The 23,952-nt window shown below is 35.7% G+C and overlaps 1 protein-coding gene across 5 annotated transcripts in view; it reads left to right on the top strand.

The window, feature by feature from the left end:
- The window catches only part of DCDC1 (doublecortin domain containing 1), a 476,122-nt gene that overhangs the window by 198,332 nt on the left and 253,838 nt on the right, over positions 1-23,952 (top strand). For all 5 annotated transcript variants that reach the window (XM_068555102.1, XM_068555097.1, XM_068555098.1 and 2 more), the window contains one exon: positions 17,853-17,945. In XM_068555102.1, coding sequence (XP_068411203.1) covers positions 17,853-17,945 — 93 coding nt within the window. The remainder of the gene's footprint in view (positions 1-17,852; positions 17,946-23,952) is intronic.

Raw genomic sequence — 23,952 nt, 5'->3', positions numbered from 1 at the left:
CAGTCGAACATAGATTCTGTATGATCTACTTTTCTCATTTTTACGTTCCTAGCCAACAGACCTCTTCTCTGGAGCTGTGCTGTACTTGACACGTGGCTAGTCCAAATGAGACATGCTGTAAGTGTGAAATTCACACTGGATTTCAAAGATTTGGCATGAAATAAGATGGCAAAATATTTCATTAATAATTTTTGTATTGATTGTGTTTTTAAATGGTAATATTTTGGTTAAATAAATTACTAAAATAAATTTAACTTGTTTCTTTTTACCTTTTTTAAAATGTGGCTACTAGACAATTTAAGATTACATGTGTGCCTCACATTAGATTTCTGTTGGACAGTACTACTCTTGATGGTCGTGGCCTAGTACTGGGGTTGCTAAACAATAGCGCATTAGCCAAATCTGACTGGTTTCCTGTTTTGGTATGATCCACAAGTTAAGAATGATTTTCACAGGTGAATATTTGCAATTCTTTTGATTATAGGGAACATTTAGCTTTGAACCCCAATTAAGTGAAATGTTATTCCCCCCCCCCAAAGAATTTTATTTTTCTCATTAGTAGACTTGTAGTACAAAACATTGTACTCAATTATGATTATTATTATATTTTGAATTTCCTCAAAAGTTTATGGAAATTTGTTTTTTTTCTCTTGTTATTCAAGTTCCTATATTTTATCCTTGATGTTCCTTCTTGGTATGCAAAGCCTAAAATATTTACTATCTGTCTTTTTACAGAAAAAGTTTACTAACCGTTGGTCCAATAGGAAGCTGATGCAGGCAGCTTTCCGAGGAAGTTAAGCATAGTGGAAATGCTCTGGATTCTGATAGGCAAGGGTTCCAATCTTATCAATTGATCTACTCTCTGAGTCTTAGTTTTCTTTTTTTAAAGATTTATTGATTGATTGATTGATTGCTATGTTGGGTCTTCGTTTCTGTGCTAGGGCTTTCTCTAGTTGCAGCAAGCGCGGGCCACTCTTCATCGCGGTGCGCGGGCCTCTCACCATCGTGGCTTCTCTTGTTGCGGAGCACAGGCTCCAGACACGCAGGCTCAGTAGTTGTGGCTCATGGGTCTAGTTGCTCCGCGGCATGTGGGATCTTCCCAGACCAGGGTGCGAACCCGTCTCCCCTGCATTAGCAGGCAGATTCTCAACCACTGCGCCACCAGGGAAGCCCGAGTCTTAGTTTTCTTATCTGTAAAATGGCAATAATGATTCCTTTCTGAATTGTTTTGAAGATTAGGTAAGATACTGTACAAGATGTTTTGTGGAATAGGTGACTAGCACTTCCTCTGCCTAGAATGCTCTTCCTTGTCATACCTGAGCTGGTGACTTCTTGCCCATCTTTAGCGTAGTAACATTTCTAGCTAAGAGAAGTATTTCTTGCTCTGGCCCCAAGCCTAGGTTAGCTCTCCCTGGAAATCCTGCACTTTTTTTATGCTTATCATACTTACTGCTGTTTGTCCCACGTCTATGTGCTTTCTAAGATTTTAAGGTCTATGAGGGAAGTGTCTTGATAGCCACTGTTTTCTAGGACTAACACATAATAAGTATTCAATATTTTTTTTTGAGTGGTGTTGATGCAAAATGCTATACATATGACACAAAAAACTGGAAGAATTCAGAGGGAATAGATTTGTTTTTTCCACAGAGATTTCAAAGTTTGTGTCTAGAGATTTTGGCCACGTTTTAGGACCTATAATTTAAACATGCTTTATTATTCCTTTCTACAATACTTGGATTTCTTCACTCATCTTTCTTAAAGGTGAGTGAGGAAATGCGAGTAAAACACTAAACACAGTGCCGGGCACATAGTAAGGCCTCAACAAATTCTCTCTTCTCTAATGGTGGATGATGATGATAAATCAGAATATTGAACATAAAAATAAGCAAAGTATCTATGTAGTAGATAAAATTGAGAGATCAAAAATTTTAGAGAACAGAAGGGAATCCATTTTAGAGAAAGTAAATTAGTCATTCCAGCACCCAAATTCAAACCACTCTCACCAACAAAAGTCAACTTTATTTTTTTAATGAACAGGATTTGAAGTATAGGACAGTAAAAACTTAGAATCCAGATCAACTTCTGAAAACCAAAACTAAATATTGTCCTGAGTTTATATATTAGTTACAAGTTTATATGCTAAATGTCTATGTATCAAAATGTTTCTGGTCAGAATGACAACTGGCAGTTGTGGCTCCTGTCCCTTCAGAGCACGAGGCTTAACAGCTGGGAAGAAAAAGCACGTAGTAGGGTCCACGTTAGCCTTTGCCAACAGGAATGGACACTAAGGCTCTAGAGAGGATGGAGCTGATTATAAAATGCAGCCTCAGGGTTCTCTGTTACAGCCTTACCTAACCTTGTAATGGAGGTCACCCGTTATATTTTAAAAGGCCAGATTTGAATGATGAACATGGTTCCAGAAGATGGAGTCATTATCCTCCTTAATTTTATATATAGTACCAAACTTGAGGAATTTCTGGAATTTCTTTTGAGAATTCTATGTATTCCAGCCATAGTTTTCCAAGTCTTCAGCTTTATTCAGTTTAACCAATATTTGTCAGGTATCTACTGTGTGCTGGGCATTAAGGATATAGAGTTGAATATAGATTCAGAACCTACTTTAGAGGAGCTCAGAGTCTGGTGGATGAGATCAGTGTGCAAGAGACACCAATTCACTGCATAAGTGCTATGATAGCACTCTGCACAGTTACTGTAGAAGCATCAAATATGGGCTCCCATGCCTAGGACCTAGAACCAATCAAAGCAGTCTTCCTGGTCGAGTTAAACCAGAGTCAGTGTGTGTGTGTGTGTGTGTGTGTGTGTGTGTGTGTGTGTGTGTGTGTGTGTAAGGGAGGTGGTGGTAGTATAACCTAGAGTTATGGCCATCTATTTTTATCCTTGTAACTTTCTTAACCCACAATAAAACTCGAGGTTATAACACAATGACTATGGTGGTAATTCTCAGTGGTGGTGGAGAAGGCTCAGAATGGGATAGGGGAGGTAAAGAATGGATCTTGAGATTCTCTCACAATATCAGGGTGTAGGGGCATTGGTGAGTAGCTGTAGAAGTGGGATTTTGGTGGCATAGAATAAGGCCAAGTCAGAGTTGTGGACAAAGATGAGAAATGAGGCAAGGGAAGAGGAAGAAGCCAGATAATGAGGCCATGATAAGGAGCATGGGTTTGTATCCTGTGAGCAGTGGGGAGTCGCTGAAGAGTTTTGAGTGGACAGTGACGTAGTCAGATTTTTGCCTTAGAGCCTAGAAACAAGCTAAATAAAAAATGCAGATATGTGTGGTTTTTGCCTGTTCAAGATTTTTAAAGTTTTTGATCAAGTACTGAGAAAATATCCAAACTTTAGGACTGTATTCCCGTATGGCAACAATATGATGGAGATCAGTAGCAGTTGACCCATTGGATGAAGCATCTACCGTCTTTCTCTCAGGGACCACACATTAAAGCTCATGGAAGGGTTCTGTTCCAAGTTTGATCACTCCTGAACAGGTCAGTGTGAATGCTGTTTTGTGATTATTCAGGACTGAACCAGTTGCCCCACCCTATAATGGCAGAGTTTGTCATGATTATTATGTCTTAACCAGGACCAAATGGAACAGGAAAAGGATCAGTAACCTTAAAGATGGCCAAGGGTGCAGAGTGGAGAGTATAGGCCCATCCTAGTAGATGGAAAGATAGTAAATAACTAATCATACAAATGTATGAGCTGGTGTGCTAGAGTTATGAATAGACAGCTCTGGCAGCACAAAAAGGATGACAGATTGCCTTGGGAAAAGCAACCTGAAGAGAGGTTAGAGAAGACTTTATTAAGCAGAGAAGAAAATTTTCCCCAAACAGTCTTAGAGTTCACTTGTTATCTCAGCTGAATTATTTCACTCTCAAGAGTATCCTGGTTGGACAGTAGATCACATGGTCACCCTATATAGAGCAGCAGTGTGTTGGAGACTTCTAGCCTTCCAGCAGAATCATTCTCTCTTTTTGACCTTGGAGACACTGTCTCCCAGCCTGACTTGTAGTTGGACGTGGCCCTGTGACTAAGTTCTCTTCAGTGAAATGGGAGCAAAAGTGATGTGTTCCCAACAGCAGAAGAACTGAGGAAGTATGAAAATAAAAAGCCAATGTGCTTCTTTCCCTATCCCAAACTTCTCATGTCACAAATCTAGCTTGTACTATGATTAGAGGAGAGCTTGAAATCAGGCATGACACTGAAATTTTGAACAAGGTTGGATGAAATTTTAATACCTGTATGTACTAGGTAGTTCTAGATCTGCTTAAGATGTTTTGTAAGGGACAGCTGAAGACATTGCCATGCAATAAAAAGCAAGTTGCCAAATAATATGGCGGTGATACCATTTCTGTAAACATAAAATCCATATATTTTATATGTACTTATATTTCTATTTATGTGCATAGGAAGAGGTCCAAGCTATTAAATACAAAACTGTTAACAGTACCTCTGAGTTCTCATTAACTGTACTAATCAATTGTATTAGAATGCATTAATAGAAATTTTCAGAGTGGAAAAATAACATTGGGTGTTAATTTTGATAATCCTAGAGATGAAGTGAATGTTTGGTAAGGAATTATACACAAGTACTTTAATACGTTTGATGATAGCTGTTGCCGGTCAGTGGATCTTAATCTAGGTTTTTTGGGGGTTTTTTTGTACAAACCTAAAACAAATTCTCCTAAAGTCTCTAAATGTAATTTATTTTCTTATTAATGTCATCAAATGTCAATTCATATAAATAGAATTCTGATTTTTAACTCTGATCTTTCATAATCAAATGCTGTAATATGAAGGAAGAATTTGCCAATTTGTCTGTTACTATTTCCTCCATTTTTAAATCATATTTCCTGATGTATCCGAGACGTAATTAAAAACCATGGGCCCTGGAGTCAGACATGCCTGCATTTGAATCTCAGTTCTTTAAATTTCTTTACTGTGTGTTAACAGGCAAGTTACTTTACCTCTTTAAGCATCATTTACAGGACTTCCTGAAGCGTTTTTGAGGATTAAATGCTCTAGTGCATCCCCAGTGCCCAGAACAGTGTGACAGAGTCCCACCTTTATCTCTACACAGTCTTTGCTCTCATCTCAGTTCACTTTTAAGAAGCAGTAAATATAGTTTAATGCAGTTATTAAATAAGAATTCATAAACCTTCCATTGCCCTGCATTAATTTACACTACCCAGCCTCTCAAAAAAGTTTAACTCAAAAATGTTTAACAGGCTGTTGGTAATTTGAAAGCAAAGTGTTAATAGTATTTTATCTTTTTTGTCTCTTTTTGTAAATTTCTTGTTTTCTTCTGAATTATATTTTATCTTTCAAAGATTGAAATAAAATGAGGGAAAAGATAATTATGTTGGGACAAATGTGGACAGAAGACAGATTTTAAAAATGAGTAGTAACATATATATATTGGTGGGTAACAGGAAAAGAAGCAATATTAAAAAGAGTCTGTTTTTTAATTGCAAGATTCATGCATGTATATGTATTAATATTGTAGAAAATTTAGTTTATAGAGATAAACTGATGTAAATAAGAAAAAAGCTACACCATCCACAGTCTCACCAGTCTGAGTAGTTATTCTCAATATTTTAGTATATATCCTTCTCATATACTGATATATATTTAAAATCTTACTTTTTTAAAAAAGTAAATTAATTTTAATTAATTAATTTATTTTTGACTGTGTTGCGTGTTCATTGCTGCACGCGGGCTTTCTCTAGTTGTGGGGAGCGGGGGCTACTCTTCATTGCGATGCACGGGCTTCTCATTGTGGTGGCTTCTCTTGTTGCGGAGCATGGGCTCTAGGTGCGCGGGCTTCAGTAGTTGTGGCACGCGGGCTCAGTAGTTGTGGCTTCCAGGCTTTAGAGCGTAGGCTCAGTAGTTGTGGCACATGGGCTTAGTTGCTCCGTGGCATGTGGGATCTTCCCGGACCAGGGCTCGAACCCTTGTCCCCTGCATTGGCAGGCAGCTTCTTAACCACTGTGCCACCAGGGAAGTTCCCTTATTTACTTTCTGAAACAATTTTTTCAGGTAGTGTATTGTTACCATTTCCCATTATTAAATATTCCATAGCATTATTTTAAATGGATGATGATATTCTGGTCGAAAGCTTTATTTTACTAATCTTCTTAATTTTGAAATTTATGTATGCAATTTTTTTTACTGTTGCAAAACAATGTTTTGTCATCATTTTAGTCAGTTTTCTGGTGCATATCCATAATTATTTCCTATTGAAAAATTCCTAGAAGTGGAATGTCCAGATAAAAGGTTGTGCACATTTTAAAGGTTTGATATACATTGCCAAAGTCTCCTCTAATGAGCTGTAACATTTATGCTTTCATTAGCAATACGTGAAAGCACCAGTTTCCCTGTATTCAGTATTCCTTGAATTCACTAATCCTTATCAGTAGAAAAATTTTTTTGACCAGTCAGTAAGTTAAACACATCATCTCATTGTTTTAGTTTGAATTATTTTATTAGTAGTAATATTGAACTTTATGTGCATGTTTTCTTTGGCAATTTGTATTTTTTTAATGAATTGAGTGTTCATTTCCTTTGCTCCTATTTTCCTTGTTGTTTATCTTTTTCTTAATTATTTTTTTAGTCTACTTAAAAGTGTTCTTTACATATTAAGGATATTAACCTATTGTCATGTTGCAAATATTTTCTCAGTATATTGTTGCTTTTCGATTTTATTAAAGCTCCTTTTTGAGATACAGAAGTTTAAGACTTTCATTTACTTAAATCTATCCATGTAAGACTTAGAGAGACATTTTCTTTTCAGACTCTACAAATTCAACTATATTATCTTCCAGGACTTTTATAATTATATTTAAATCTTTAAGTCACTAAAAGTGCTTAAAGTAAAAAAATGGATCCAACATATTTTTCTAAAGTGTTAGTCAGTTGTTCATTCCAATACTACTTACAAAATCCACCCCTTTCCTTTTTGAATTGAAATTTGGACCACAACCCCTTCTCTGAACTTTCTGGGGCTAGATGTATTTTGGAACTCATAATGTTTGGGATTTTAGAAGGTAATGTAGCACATAGACCATATAGTGTATAACAACTGTAGTGGGGTCTGAAACAGTTCCCTGTACTAAAGTACTTTAATATTTTCACAGTAAAACATTCACACTAAGTGATATAAGTAATGTCTATAAATCAGTCCTTGCTAGGTTTTGCTGCCTGATAAGTTCTAAAAAACATTCAGTTTTCAGAAATTTTTGAATTTTGTAATTGCGACTAAGAGATTTTAGACTTGTATCACATGTAACATGTCATAAAGCCCTAAGTATATAAGTTGTGTCTATTTTGGTCTGATATTTAGTTCTATATTCTATCATGGGACACAGTGCGATACACTGCTTTAGTGATTTTTGTTTTAAGGTATGTTTTAATACTAGTTTTACTATTTCTCCTTTTTTCCAAAAGTTTCTTGGTCATAGTTTTTAGATGTATTAGAGAATTTTTTTCCTCAAGGCTCAAACAGATTACATGGGAGAATTATAGATTAGTTTGGGGGAAGCACAGCAGACAGGGTTGAGCCGTGCTGACGATGGACAGAGTTGTGCTTCTGTGTCTGGGCACTGAGTCATGTTTGTACTCACTCTTGAATAACTCCTCAACTTTCAAGACCAACTTGAGAATCGCTGGTCTCTTGACACATATCTGAAAGTATATCTTGCTGGACACCCCGAGGTGCTCTCATGTTATCTCATATTTATCTTAAAACCTCCTAGGAGCTATGCTATAAAGAAACCCATTTATCTTGGTTTAACTTAGTGTTTAGGAGGATCATTTGACCACAAAATCCCTATATCACAATACCCAGCACATAGTTTAGGAAACATTTGTCCAGTGAGAAATAAAAGTACTTATAATTTGAGGATTTTCATCCATCGCTAATCCATCACAGGTGTTTATTGAATGTCTGCTATCTTCCTGTTATGGTTTATTTATTTGGGGATATAAAAGAATCGTAAGACATGGTACCTTACCTCAGGAACAAACATAATGAAAACAATTAGGGAAATGCTGACTGTGGAAGTGTAATTCTCAATGGACTGTTAGCCCTCTGAAGGTACAGAGGCACCTAATCGATATTTGTATCACTGGAACCAGCACAGTGCATTGTTTGTATCAGCACTATCATTCAGTAAATATACTAGATAAAAGAGTGAAAGAAGGGAGAGAGGAAGGGGCACCATCTATAGGATATGGCAGTATATTTTGGCTCATACATGCACACGAGGGGAAGACAAAGCCAGAGTGGGCTTCACAAATGGGACTGGGCCAAAGTTGGGTGACAAAGGATTGATGGGGACATTTCCCCCATCACTGTGGGAAATAATGATTGAAAATAGGCTTATTGGAGATGTAAGGTGTATCACACCCAGCCAAACACATGTTCAGACACTGTTCTAGAAGGATAGAGGCCCATCTGACTTACCCTCTCTGGGCTCCAGAATCCTAACTATGGTTCTCAAGGAGTTCTCTGATTCAGATAGCTATTTTAGTGGGTGAGAAAAAATGCAGTTCATTACCCTGTGTAAAATAATGAAACATTCTAGTGTGGGAAATGGCGCAGGACTGGTCTAACAAAAATAGAGTTTTGTTAGACATAATTAAGTAGACATAATTCAGAAGCAGCCTGCCACATAAATGCTTCTCAGATGAACTCTGAAGTTTTTTTCAAGAATCCATAAACAATAAAATGGTTTCCTTGATACCCTTATTTGATTTACTCAATTTAGTAATTACCAGCTTATCAATTTCCCCCCAAAATGTACAGTCTGATTGTGTTTTATTTCTCTCCTTTGCTTTATAAATACTGTTTTGCCTTTGTTCCTTGGCTCTGTCTATAAACAGATTCTCTCACGTGTGTGGACACAATTTGTGTGCAAAATAACTACTAACTGACTCTGAGTTATTTTCTGACACAAATATTACTTTCTTCCTGAGCTCTTGCCCACTGGATCTGGGGGGAAAATAACTGAATGTCCAATTCAGTTCAAAGCTTAGTCTGATCAGATCATTTAAATAGTTATTTTAGGTCATTATTTCTCTCAGATAGACTCTCCTGTATTCTGTTGGTTTCCTTCAGGTAGTATATGGAAGAAGAGGTTGTGTGGCTTTCAGATCCTTAAAGCACCGGGGTAAGGGGCCCCTGACCTCATGCTGGCCCATTGGAATGTACATGTTGGCCCAGCAGCTGCTCGCCAGTGGAAGGATGTCCCTTGTTCACCTAGTTGCTGGATGCTCTTCTGGCCTGCAGTGTATGAACTTACAGCTCATTCTCTTGGCCCAGGCACTTTCTCTGGTGGTGCTTCCTGGATGATCCAGCCTCAGCTTGACTTCCTGTGGTGGTAGAGATAGCCCTCCAAAGTCTGACTGAGACACCCATTTGGCCCTGGCTCAGCTGGTTTGTGGTGCTGCTCTCACTACAGAGCAAGCTCTCCTCGCTATGTGAATAGCCTGTGATAGACTTCACTGAGACGCTTCCGTGTCACAAGACACAGAAACCAAGGGTGGTTCAGGAGAGGTAAACCTCAGGCCTCCCTCTGCCTGCCCGTATCATGTCATCTTGTCAACCTGGTTGTTTCCTAAGTTGCTGCAGGACAGTTTCCTCCCTGTGTCCATACTGAGGGGAGGGGAACAGAAGACCCCTCTGCCCAAGGATTGTTTCCACTTACCTGACACTTGTCTCCCTTCCCAAGCCACACCCTGAAAGAGGGGAACTTAAGACCTGATTCTTCTGGCTATTTTACTTTCTTGCTTCTCTCTCTGAGACTTCTTCCAATTTTTCCTCTAGGACAGAAGGAGGTAGGCTTTAATTTTGTTCCTACATTGTATCTTATTCCTGATTCCAGCAAAGGCTTAATAGCAGTCAGTCATTACTCTTAATTTACAAAGGGAAATTTATGGGCTGAGTCATCTAAATTTAGCTGTTGATATGCTAATGGGGGTGGTAAAGGGTTTTCTTGAAAGGCAGATCCTTTCTCAAGGCAACAGTCTTATATGCAGGGGTATTGTTTTGTTGCACATTTCTGTTGTACATGACAGAAGCAATATCATTGTGACAAATCTTAGGGATACCTGGAATAGTCTGGGCAGTCTTGCAGGTGGAAAGGCCAAAAAGAAAAGCATCATCTTTAAACCATTACTCTTGTTACATTACCCATTATAATACCCAAAGGACACATTATTAAGACATTCGAGTGGGATACCTTTAGTTACTAGGTATAGAGACTCATTCAGATCTTCTAAAGTAATGCGGCATTTACCGTGAGGACATATATGACATATCTGTTAGAGTTTATTAGTTGCAATCAGTGGGGTTCTGTCTCAGGCTAACTTAGGCAGAAACAGAATTTAATGGGATGGCAGGTGGTAGCACATGGAATTCAAGGAAAGACCAAACAGGGGCTGTAGAAAGAACTGGAACAACTCCAGACATCTGGATTTAAGGGACAGTCTCCTCAGAGTGCTAGTAGTGGGACAGATTCTCTCCAACTGTTTATGTCTCTGTATGGTTCCCCTCATGACTCTGTATCTCTGAAGAGAGAGGCTGGTTGGTCTGGGGAGGCCAGGGGTCTACCTCTTGGCCAGAGTAGTACAGTCGCTCCAAAACTACACATGATGGTGGAAGAAATGGCGTAGAGAGTCAGTCTGAGAGGGCAAGCTGAGTTAAATTTAGGGCGTGTGGCATTCCTAATTGTGATAGAATGTTTAGGCAGAAAGTTTATAATCTGGCTACTAAGTCAGGACTAACTCAGCACCACTTTCCCCACAAATGTGGAAAGGCTAAAATTTGTTTATGATTACTTTTTTTAAAAAACAGGGAAGGAAGGAGATTTTAAAAGTAGTTTGTTTCTTTAATTAAGTTAAATAAATTGAAGGTAAGCTCTTATGGAGAATCCTCTTTTACATCCCTTTAGACAAACTATAAATATTTTAAAATATTACTGTTTTAAAATGGTCATGAAGTGTTTGCTGGTTTTTAAATATTATGAAGATTTCTTTTTAAAATTCTCCTTTTAAACAAACTGACCTCAAAAAGCTACAGGCTCTGGTAAAGGTAGCTTTTTTTCAAAGAATTGGCAAGGATGGGAGAGGAATCCCTGGCTTTGGAAGGCCTGGGCTGTATGAACCATCACTATTGCCCAGTGTCTCAGAACTAATTTGTGGCAGAGCCAGAATTCGCAGCTAGTTTTGAATTAAGGATTCTGCTCTTTTCCCCAAGTGTAAAAGTGGCACTCTTGAATTTTTTTTGTAGAAGGGATTTAAGTGAGATAACCCTGTTAGAAGTGGGGGCTAGGTCAGGACTTTCTTAAGGTCCAGGTCTAAGACTGGAACTGAGTTAAGTATATATAGCTTGAGAGGATGGGGCTGAGCCAAGGGAAAGCTAAGTACTGAGTCCTCCATTATGCCCTTACTATAGGACTAGCACCTTATTGGGATTGACATGTATACACTAATATGTATAAAATAGATAACTAATAAGAACCTGCTGTTTAAAAATAAAAAAAAAAGAAAGAAGAGAAATAGATTAGGTTACACTAACTATCTAGTCCTTGTTGTCATTCCTTCCATTCAGACCATTGCCAAGGCTCGCCCACTTGGATCAGCTATGTCCTTTCTCTCTGCTTATGCTTTCAGGCTCAGTTTTCTCTCCTTCCCCTCCCAAAGTCATGCCAAAGCAATCACTGATTGTGTTTAGAACAAATTTTATCATGTAATTAATTACTAATTAGTAATATTAATTAATAATATTGCTCTATAGTATCACTACTTTTCCTAGCTAGGTACTGCCCATCGTTTTTTGACTTTCTGTCTCCAACCACTCCATCCCCCAATAATATTTTTGCCCTTTATACTTATAGATTGTATTGTTTATACCTCCATTTGACAATTAATTATGATCTACCTTCTGCCATATATTGTTTCTCACTTTCTATTGCTTTTTATTTATTTATTGTCTCCTCAACCGTATCACACTTTGCTATTAACCTATTTGTACCTAGAAAAATGTCTAGTACAGTTGTTGCATGTGAAAGCATGTTATTTAATGCTGTGATTTTCTAAACTGGTGAGGTGATTTGGAATCAACTGGATTCAGTTCTAGGTTGCAACTCTCTCCTTGCCTATAACACCAACTTTATTTAATTAAGAGCTAAGCGTTTGTTTAACGATTTCAGAGACCACCCCTCCCCGCCCCACCATGAGGACCATTTATTAAACAGACCATGTGTATTTTTCATTTGCCCAGCCTAATTATAAACCTTGAATCCTGGTCTGGTGCTTCTTCATAGTCCCTAGCTTGATTTTGAATATATAGTAGGTTTTTAATAAACATTAAGATGAAATAAGAGTATAATATTTATATCATGAATTTTAGGTTTAGTTCAGTTCTAAAGGATATTTAAATTAAGTCAAAAATAGTTCAGATTTCTTTAACATTACAAGTGTTGAGCACATGAAATCATTTCTTAAAGAGATTCACACACACACACACACACACACACACACACACTTCAAAAACCCCATTTCAGAGTTCCATGAATCACCTTTAATATTTATGGCAGGAACAGATAGCATTTATTTGACATGTTGACCTGTTTACCAATTTGATTTTGTACATTTGAACTTTTCAAACCATTGCCTATATTTTGGTTTCATTTTTGTTGACAGGTAGGGAACCAAAAATATCAGCCTGATCCAATTTAAAATGATACAGACTATTATCGTTTAATTCCTTTACCAATTTTTGTGTGTGTGGCCACTCTTTAACAATTCCATTAATGCATTTCCACGCACAAATTATTTAGGTTGACAAAATTCAGAGTTTTTTCTGGACATCCATGATACCAAGTAGTGGCTTCCCCCGCACTCCTAGCAGCCGCCTCCTGTTCCCATACATAAATGGCAGCCAGCAATGGCTGGAAACAAAGGACTCTCTCCCAGTCTCTGAATACAGTGACATTCATTCTGAGAGAAGCAGGGGCAGCTTTTTGAAAGCCGACTTCTTCAGCTCGACAATAACACACAATGAGTTATTGACTTGTTTATGTACGGAGCTCTTTTCAGTAACTAACTCTGACTCCCACAGTCTGGACAAATGATTGATTTCGTGGTTAGAAAAAGAGAAAGCTCTCGCGCTAAACTCTGTAGTGCAAACTACTTCTTCCCCATTTGTTCCCTAACTGAATAGGACCTTATTAAAATGCACTTTCCAAAAAAATACCTGCAGCTGGTCTTTATAACCATGTTTTGTATATATAAATAAGTAATTTGTCCCAGTCTTTTGTATATTAACAGACCATTGGGAAACTTGTCAATATATATGAAGGCTGATTGTCCTGTTGTTTATGCTAAACTGTATTGCCTGTATTGATCTGCATGTAAAATATGGATCAAATAATTTATTAATAGATCAATATTTACTGGTCAAAAAGATTTTTGATAGAAAGATAGATTCAGTTTTCTTCTTGGGTTATGTTGCCTTATTAAGAACATTATACACAGCACATATCATATGCTTCACATTTAAATCTTTAGCTGTTCTTCTGGAGAATACAGAGAAAACTGCATGCAGAACTACAGTTCAGAGCACTGACAGTTTGGTTAGACTAACAAGACTCTTCCCTCTTTGGCTGTTACCTAGCTGGAATGTCAATATAAATTAGATAGAACATACCAGTGTTTGATTACTGTAGCTTTTCTAAAAATATTAATAAATGGACTCTAGAGTTTACTTTAGAGTTATTTTCTCCCATAAAATAGATTTTATTTTATCTTAATATCATGTTAAAATTTTTACACAATTAGTCTTTATTATTTTCATAAATATGCCTTAAAATATTTTTGGGGGGAGTTAAAAAAACAGGACAGAAAAGCCATATAATGTTAATGATACCATAAAATGAGATTACTGCTGTTCTGTCTGTATTTCTCCAGCAGGAGGTTTTGAGCCTGTTTTCCTCTCTAGGATGTCCATAGTAGAGCTTTCCTGAGCCAGCAAATGTTTGAAGAATTCCTCAAAATTAAGAGTACTTTCTATTATAGTCACAGTGGGCCATATGTTTTGTATAAAACTATATATACATTACTAATCTATGACCCTTTAGGGCTTTAGAGAAAGTAATAATGTCTGCTACGTTAGCATTAATAGTTTTATGTAAAATATAGTCTAAATGGTAACCACTAGAAATCATTTCATTGGAATCTGTTGTTTCAGGTATACTTTTGTGGATTTCTTTTCTTAATTCCTAAACAAATTGTTTGAGGTGAATTTACTCCTTTTTAATCTTGTTTCTCTAACCAGACCATTGTCTTGAATCATTTTGTTCACTTTTCTTTGACAGAGCCATTGTGTTCCTTGTTTCTTCCATATCTGCTATTGTCTTTGACTAGTCTCTTGTCTGTTTTTTTCTGGTTACCATTAATATTGAATGAGCCAACTTTAACCTAATTTAGGATAGCCAGTGTTTGTTACTTACATATTTTTAAAATCTTAGCAGCAAGCTCTGGTGAAAATGGTGAATTAAACCTTCCTTATTTAGCTTGGTAAGTTTTGATGTGTATCACAAATATTTGGGGGTGTTTTCTCACATTTACAAAGGGCATGATGTAGTTAGAAAAAAGCGACTTGATTTTCCACTCCCCTGTTTGGTAGAGATTTGGCTTTTCATAGTTATATACGAATTTTAGCCATCTTTCTGTTTTTTTATTGAGGTATATTGAGAAATATCACTGCAATGTCTAGTTAACATTCCTCACTATACATAGTTACAGATTTTTTTCCTTGTGATGAGAACTTTTAAGATCTACTCTCTTAGCAACTTTCATATATGCAATACACTATTATTAACTATGGGCACTATGCTGTACATGACATCCCCATGACTTACTTATTTTATAACTGAAAGTTTGTACCTTTTGACTTCCTTCATCCATTTTGCCCACCTTTCAACCCCCATTCCACCTCTGGCAACCACCAGTGTTCTCTGTATCTATGAGCTTTTTTTCTTTTTTAAGATTCCATATGTAAGTGAGATCATATGCTATTTATCTTTCTCCATCTGACTTTTTTCACTTAGGATAATGCCTTCAAGGTTCATCCTTCCTGTTTGTTTTGATTTTTAATTTGAAGTGTCTACCTCTTTATACATGAAAATTAGCCTCAGAAATTTCAAGCCCATTGACAAAAAATTATTTCATATATTTTAAGTAAGAACAGCAAATCAAAAGCATCTAGTTTTGTCTTAATGAAGAAACAGGATGTTCTCCTCCAAAGTGACAGGAGAGAAGAATCTTACTGTCATTATTGTGTCTGGAATTTGAGGGAGAGATGCTGTTTGCACTGCATATTATTAATATCTCAAAGTGAAAATGCATTCTCTTAATTTGACTTTTTACTTTGAATAATTTCCTCTAAATGATTGTATTAAGATATCTCTCTTTTTGAATGTCTGGGCTGTTTTCAGAAAAGGCCCCATGTATGTATCCTTATGTTTTGTTGACAATTTATTTCTCAGTATCTTACTGGGTTCTCTATTTGGTACTATGCATATGATGCTTTTCAGTAATGTTGATATGTTTTTCCCTCAGCTTATGTAGATTAGGATAGTGCTAGAAGTTGAGTGTTAGAATGAGGTGATTTTTCCAACTGTAGTGGTTTTAGAGGTAAAGAATTCCTACCTTTTAAGGAGTTACTTGGAAGCAGTTCTACATTTCATGGTCCTGGGAGGCCACATTGAATCGGACCTACTGCAGTGGCACCAAAGAGTTTTATAGCTCTGTTTTTGTTTTGTTTTGCTTCCCTTCAAAAAAGATCTGCTCTGAATGTGTTTGCATTTGGAAATTAATTTTGTGAAGAAAAGATGACCTTGGTGAATATTCCCCAGTCACTCTCCTTCACATATCCTCCTGAAATGAGACTCCCCTGATAAAGAAATAATCATAGAGACTTGACACAAGTATGTTGTGCCATAGTTTACACATAGGCTTCCTTGTGTGGAAGTTGAGTTTGATATTTGACTTTTTATAATATTACATTTTCTGTATTACTTTAGAACAGGAAAAAATATTCCTTGGGGAGATTGATTCTAAGAATAGCTTCACATGATGATTTTTCCCAGTTTTTATTGACATATAATTAACATATGGCCCTGTGTAAGTTTAAGGTGAATAGCGTAATGACTTGACTTTTATATATTGTGAAATGATTACCACAGTAAGCTTAGTTAACATCCACCATTTCATATGGTTTAAAAAAATGGGTTTTTTTGTTGTGAACTCTTAGGATCTACTGTCTTAACAAACTTTCAAATATACCACATAGCACTGTAACTGTAGTCATCATGTATATCACATGTTGGTTTTTTTTTTTTTTTTTTAAAACTTGTTTTCAGTGGTTCTCGGTCTAGGACAGGCAGACATCTGCAAACATTTCCTGCTGTCCAAATTCAGTCTGCCTCTTGTTTGTTTTTTAAGTTCTGTTGGAACATAGCCACGCTCATTTGTTTACGTATTTTCTATTTCATGCTACGGGGGCAGAGTTGAGTAATTGCAAAAGAGACTTGTCTGTCCCCCTTTACCCCAAGCCTAAATATTTACTATCTGGCTCTCATAGAAATGTTTGTCAACTCCTTATCTAAGTTGATCATCAGGATCACCTAAGGATTCCTTAGACTTTTCTCCTCTACCAAAACAGAATCTCTGATAAACTGAGCTGTGTCACATATGAGTAGATGAAGACTTCACAGGTTTGATACTATTCTTATAGTATATAAGAATAGGTAGATTGAGGAGGTTATATTGTTGACCCCCACTCCCATTCTATTCCAAGTATAGCAGTGGGTCTTCAGGCAGGGTATAGATTAAAGATTCATGTTAACTCAAACATAATTTGCCAGGCATACAGTTGAGAAAGCCTATTTAAAATAACAACAGCATTAACAAAAGAAACAAAACAAAAAACATGGTCATTATTCATTCTTAATCTTCAATAAGGAGATACTACATGGCACGTCCATTGCTTAAGAATTGTTAAATATTTCAATTCAGAAGGTTCTGTATCAGGCTGTTATTTTCTTTCTTCCTATTAATACCAATCAGCTGAGTGAATATTACTGTGTGAGTTTAGCTTTTTCCTTTTTTTGAAAATAGCATTTTGTTTTGGTGGGGATTGTTTATAGAGAAACAGAGAATGAGCCACATTCACCTTTTTATAACATGGGTTTACAGCAGTAGTAGAAGACCTCTATCTGGCTCTGTTCATGGAGCAGGTTGGAAGTAACCGTTCAGGTATTTAAGATAAAACTTACTCTTTGTCGTGAAATATTGTAAATCATTTTGAACCATTTGAGAGTGAATTGACATTTGCTTTTGGTTTATTTCCTTGAATTCTTATCCTGACATAACAGCAGCCAATTTATTCCCTACTGGCAATGAAAGATTTTAATAGGAATATCAGCCTAATTTTAAAAAATTTTGCTATGTTAATTTTGACAAAATGCTTTTAAAAGGTACTCATCAGTGTCAAATGTCTGCAATTAAGGACCCCTTCCCAAATCATATTTTAGTAAGCTTAAAAACAATAAAAGTGGAAGTGAAAAATACAGTGTTAAATGTTTTAAATATAAAAACATTTCGACTTATTTAATCTAAATGGAATTCATTTTCACATACGTATGGACCAAGTTAATTTGAAATCACCTTCCATGATTATGCTAAATTAGTTGTTTGAATAAACATTGCTATTAGGTGTCAATAGGTACCGAATTTCATGTCATTTACTTATTTATTTATTTTTCTAGTTGAACCTGGCTGTGGATGAACAGAAAGGGAAAATTACCGAAAAAGTCATTCTTTCAATGACAGCAAAGGAACACCATAAGGCACAAGAAGAAGTAAGGAACTTACTTTTTAAATTGTATTGTAAAACTACAATAAATACTAATTTTAAAATTAAGGCAGATTTTACTTTGATTTGGTAGTGAACCAACTTTGGTTTTCTGATAACAACATAATGAAAAAAACTGGTCAAAACTGGAAATCATTGTATTGATATAGGCACCTTGAAAAATAGTTATATGCTTGAAAGAATAAATCATATTATAATTTTCTGAAAACTACTTATGAATACTTTCTCATAAATCTCCTAAATTAGGAAATTATTACATGCAACTGGAATCTAGAAATTATGGACTATGCTAACATAGGAAAAACATTAAAATTTTATTGAACTTTGAACAAATAATAAAATCTTATTTTTATTTTCTGACTTTCTAGGAATAGAACTATCTTTCTGAATTTTAGAAATGCTAGCAATGTTATCTCTTATCAAGGAAAAACTGTAGTTTATAAATGTCAAGCCTAAGTGAGCTAATCATAAGACTCTGTAGGCAATATTGTAAAGAAGAACTATTAAAGCAAGACTTCTTCTCTCCAAAGCTCATGCTGTGAAGTTGACAGCATATTCCATAAATGAAATAATAATACAAAATTGGTGTTAGACTAAAGGGAAAAATGATTTTCATGTAGTTTCCTGGAATGCAAAAGCATTTAATCTTTCTGAGGAAAGATCATGAATTTGCTGATTTCCATGTACTACTGTCAGTAAATAAAATCTATAAGCAACTTTAAAGAATAAGATAGCATGAATATTTAAAAATTAAACTTTCATGTAATTCTCTTTTGACATTTTGGCAAAGAAATCTATCCAAGCTTTAGGATTTTAATATTTTCTTATCATGGTAATTGCATCTCCTTTGCTAACTATGTATTTTACAATAGATGAACAAGTACAATGCATCAGATTTTCCTGAGTGAATTCAATTCTTTAAGTTAGAGACTACCTTAATATTTGGGGCTTATATATGTGCAGTATTAAAGATTATATTATAAACATTGATTGGTAATCTCAGTAGGAAATATTTCATAAGAAAAATTCAACTTGAATTTTTCTAAGATATAACAAATAACAATTGTATACTTTTAAATTATAGTTCTGACTCATTCCACTTAATATTAACAAGTTAAAAACTAGGTTGTTAGTTCTAGATTTAAAAAATATTGTCCTCTATCCAACTGAAAAATGTTGTTTATCACAGTTTATTACATTTTCACAGTAAGTTTAAAATGAATCTATCATATATCTTGATATCGTCAACTTTAGGAAATGCAAATAAAAATCTCTAGTTGAATGAGTATAATTAAAATTGTATCTATAATAACAAATTACTATTAGAGAATAAATAGAAATAATCTAAAAGAATGAACAGATTAACTATTTTCTGCATTTTAAATATTGTAATTATTTTGCTTGTTGATATTCTATGCAAAACTATAATTTCAATGGAACTGGAAACTTGAAGTGGCCCAGGAAAATGATCATTATGCTAAAAATATCATTTTTAATGCCACCTTGTTACCAAAGCTGGAAATGAAAATTATGTTTTCTGGAAAATCCAACAGTATTAATGCTTATTTGGTACTTCTTTATTATCATCTTAATGTTTATTTAGTACCTATATACATCACTTTTTCTCCTGCAAAGGGCCTTATTTGGTCACATATTTGCTTGATCAGCTATGACTCCAAATGCCTTTTGTTTGCTTCAAAAGTCAAACACACAGTGAAGGGAGTATTTATTGTGTGTGTGGGTGTGAATGCGTGTGTGTAAGAACCTCTAAATATATTCCATACACTATGAGAAGAATTCTTGTATCATTAATTTGAAAGTGATTTATTAATTTTGATGTGTAAGTCAGTGACATCAAGTTTTGTGCCTAATTCATATACAGAGATGTGAAATCATGATGGTAAAGAGAAATGAAAAATGTGGGGATGGGGAGATTACTCCAACATTTAACTTTGCCCACAGTTTTTTTACAAAATACTATATTTCTAGACGTATTTCAAAACCTTAAGTAAACACCATGAAATCTGAGATTTAGATTTAGGTATCTGCTGTCTGTATTTTTATCTTAAAATCTTATTTTATTTCATGTAATTTTTCCACATGAAAACTGGGAATAATAATAACATATGCATCATGAGACTACTTCGATGTGATGGTATATGTTGAACTGTATCAAGCTTTTTAGAAGTGGTCTACTGGAAATCAGTGTGTAATTTTTTTGTCAGTTTAAAAGTGTGTTATTCCAGATTCTCTGAAAAGTTGACACCAGGATGGAATTTTTTAAAATGTGTATGGATTTTAATAGAAGAAATGCCATGAGAGAAAATGGGGAGAGCTCTAGGTAAGGCTGGGAGACCTGTCAGACTGAAATGCAGGCTTGAACATGAGTGAAGGAGAGAGGAAGGGAAGACTGGGTGGAAGTATCCTAGACTGTTGTGCAGTCCAAGGAGGGTTTGACAAAGCTGCTGACGTATCCTTGAGTCAAAGTTGTCCGTCAGAGGGGTTTTGTGACTCCCTGGGTTGGACCTGCTTTAGTATCCTTGGCCATTGGTGCCAACCTGGTGATGGGTGTAAGAGCATAATAGCTTGGACCCTTGGTCAATTATGCTCCTGTAGCCAGAGGTCTGTGAAGTGCATTCTTATTGCTTCCTCCAAAAGTATACTTGACATCATCCTTATTGCCATCATCATACCCCTCTTGCCAGATGAGTTATAAAGATACTTTTAAATGTCTTTATTTTCAATCACCCCTTCCCCCATGAGTTGTTGGGGATGTTGGACTCAAATAGGCCTAAAGGCAGCACATAAGTGACCCCTGGCTGGAAGCAATATAGATCTCGTTCCAAAATAATTTCCATCTCAGAAGGGGTCTGGGAATCTATTAAACAGTTGGGAGTAGTGGAAGTGATTGGAAAACGAGACGGAACACACTTCAGTTTCCCTTGTGGTTACACTGCAGCTCATCCTTAATTTTAAGATTAAGAGATACTTAATTTTGCTCACAGATTCCTATGTCTTTTCTAGCCTTCGTTCGTCAAGTCTGGTTATGTTCACTTCTTAACCTGAAAAACATTGTACCCTTGGGCCTGAACCAAGTAAGGGACTTTAGGGAGTTTAAAATACCCATTTTTATCTCCCTGTCCCCTTTCTGGTTCTTCTTAACTGTGCTGTAAATTAGAAAGTGTCTTGGTCTTAAGTTTAAGCACTGACCCGGCTTTGAGACTATCCCAGATGCTGCATGCCAAGATGATGTTCCTAGCATGGAGGCTGCCGCCCTTTGTGCTGATTTCAAGTGACAATTCAGTATAAAGTGCTCTGGAGTCTCCTCACTAACATATATGGACTCCAGGCCACATAGCATTCAGGCCAACAGCTGAACTCATCACTAGAAAAACCAGGAGCTCCTCAAAGAGTCATTCATAATAGTTAAAGTACAGTATTCACAATGTATGGTTCAGAGTGTACAATTTTGATAGGTATACATTTTAGAATGATTATAAACAGAATAATATTTTGTGTTTACTCTAAATCATCTTGAGAATTCAACTAAATTCAAGGGTTGCATGAATGACCAAAATGCCCTACATCTTATGCAAAAGCCTATGTATATGTTTATAGACAGGTGTGCATTTGCATTCTTTCAGAAGTTTGGTTTTTTTCCTCATCAGAATACTCTTTTTTTTTTTTTTTTTTTTTTTTTGCTACCTTCTGCTCATTTGTCACTCTCCCAAATTCTGTACAAGTGTCACTTCCGTGCTGCATTTCTACAGAGAATGAAGAGTAGAATGTGTAGGCTTTCTGCTGCACAATGAGATGGTGCATTTTTTCAACATATGCATACGTAAGCCTTCTTTTGTGAATGGGACTGATAGGGTCAGATAATGTTTAAAGGGAAAGGCTTTATGTCTCTCAGCCCTCTATGTTTCCACATGGATGCTCCCACACACACATAGATTGAATTATGAACAGACCCATTAATGCTGGGATCACAAAAGGTCAAGTTTTGTCTTCTTTTGCCCCCATTTACATTGCCTTTGTAGAGAGGAAAAAAAAAAGGATTTGCAGGAAAAAAAGATTCATGATGAAGAATTTTAAAGAACATTTTCCCCCCTTTTAGCAACATCTGTGATTTGAAAAAAAAAAATCGTATCATGTAAAATAATTCAGGAGTATTGTTTTACCTATCCGATTTTGGTATATGAGTTATTTCATGCACAGCGTTATCTTTCAGGGTAACACGTAAAATGTAGCACTTCGAGAATAAAAGACCTTATGAATTTTTAAAGTAACAAGGTTTGAGGAAAATTGGATGGAAACTTTATCAAAGTGTCAGTGGCAGGATTCTTGATATATTTTCTCCTATGTTTAAGATATAAGTTAATCTTTACTAGGGCATCTTATTTGATAGTTTTAAGTTATTAAAAATACAGGCCATGATTGCTACAATTATGCTTCATATACATCAACAGATAATCATGGGGCCAAGGAAGATGGCAAAAATGATAGAGAAATTTTTTGAAGCAACAAAGAATTTATGGGAAATGAAACTTTTAAGGTTTTAACCAATAGCCCTTTAGAGTGCAAATGACATCATCAATTGTATGGTTGATTTCTGATGTCACATGAAATCCCCTATCAGTGAAAGGCTATGGATTGTGACAGTAAAACAAGTCATATAAAGATGCTCTCAAATCAAAGCCTGAAATTCGTCCTTTTTTTTTTTTGGTGGCTTGCTGTAGCACTAGGTACAGTACATAAAATTAAAGAGAGCAGTATTATTGACTAACAAAATATGTTGTATGATACTTAGTATATTTTAAAGACTACATAAAATTATATCTTCTTGAATCAAATGATGCTGGGTATAGGTTCAGAGAGGATCGGTGCTTTCCGGAAGTAGACTCTTTCTATTTAAGGCCTTTGGATATTAGATTTTAATTTTGTCACATACCTATAAGAGCAGGTTACTTGGTCTGCTTTGGTCTCTAGCTTTGGTATGTAGAATATACTATTATCCATCATCTTTGAGGATAATACTGCTAAAAGGTAGTATGTAAAGATAAGGATGAAAAACATTGACTAATATTGAATCATCCATCATTGCCATATTTTAAGCTTTATGACTTTCTTATAGGGTTAACTGTACTGTGGAAAGCATAGAAATTTGTTCTAGAAAGTAAGAAAAGGTCTTGAATCTTGAATAGCAAGATGAGGAATGCAGTGGGGTTGGGGGGGAGCTACTTGAAGGTTCATTATACTATTGGAGGTAGATTAATTAGGTGGAGATGGCAGGATGGATTACAGGGGGAGAGACTAGGGACAGGGAGGCCATTCAGTAGGTATATTGGTAATACCAGTAGCGGGAGGGGATGAGGAGATGAAGGCTTGGCCAGAGTATTACTTATAAGAAAAGAAAGGAAGGAGAGGAAATATATGTGTTTAGAAGAACGGTTGATAAACTGCAGCCCTGGGGCCAAATCTAGCCCATTGCTTGTTTTTCTAAATAAAGTTTTATTGGAACACAGCCTTGTCCATTTGTTTACATATTGTCTGCAGCTGCTTACAAGTACAACTTCAGGGTCAAGTGGTTTTGATGGAGACATTATAACTCACAAAACTGAAAATATTATCTGGCTCTTATGAGAAGAAGTTTGCCAATTCTTTATTTAGAAAAAAGCATTGTTTAAAGAAAGTAGATGATTGATCACATAGGGACAAATAAGAAAGATATGGGACACCAAAGAAAAATAGGAATCATTTAAATTAGCTTTATATGCATATAATGCTTCTAAAGTTCTTGGGGAAAGTTAAATATAGTTGAAGTAATATATATATATATATATACACATAATATTATTATTATATATATATATTTCAAATTAACTAGGTAAAGTAGAAAAGTAAATATTCAAGTCATATGGATAATAGTACAAACTTGCTTTCATTGACTTCCCTGAAATCCTCTGTGGAAGGGATAGAAATCATAGATTTAA

Source organism: Eschrichtius robustus, chromosome 11 (genome assembly GCF_028021215.1).
Source record: "Eschrichtius robustus isolate mEscRob2 chromosome 11, mEscRob2.pri, whole genome shotgun sequence".
NCBI lineage: Eukaryota > Metazoa > Chordata > Mammalia > Artiodactyla > Eschrichtiidae > Eschrichtius > Eschrichtius robustus.
Note: the sequence above shows the minus strand (reverse complement) of the source record. Positions and strands in the feature narration are given on the sequence as shown.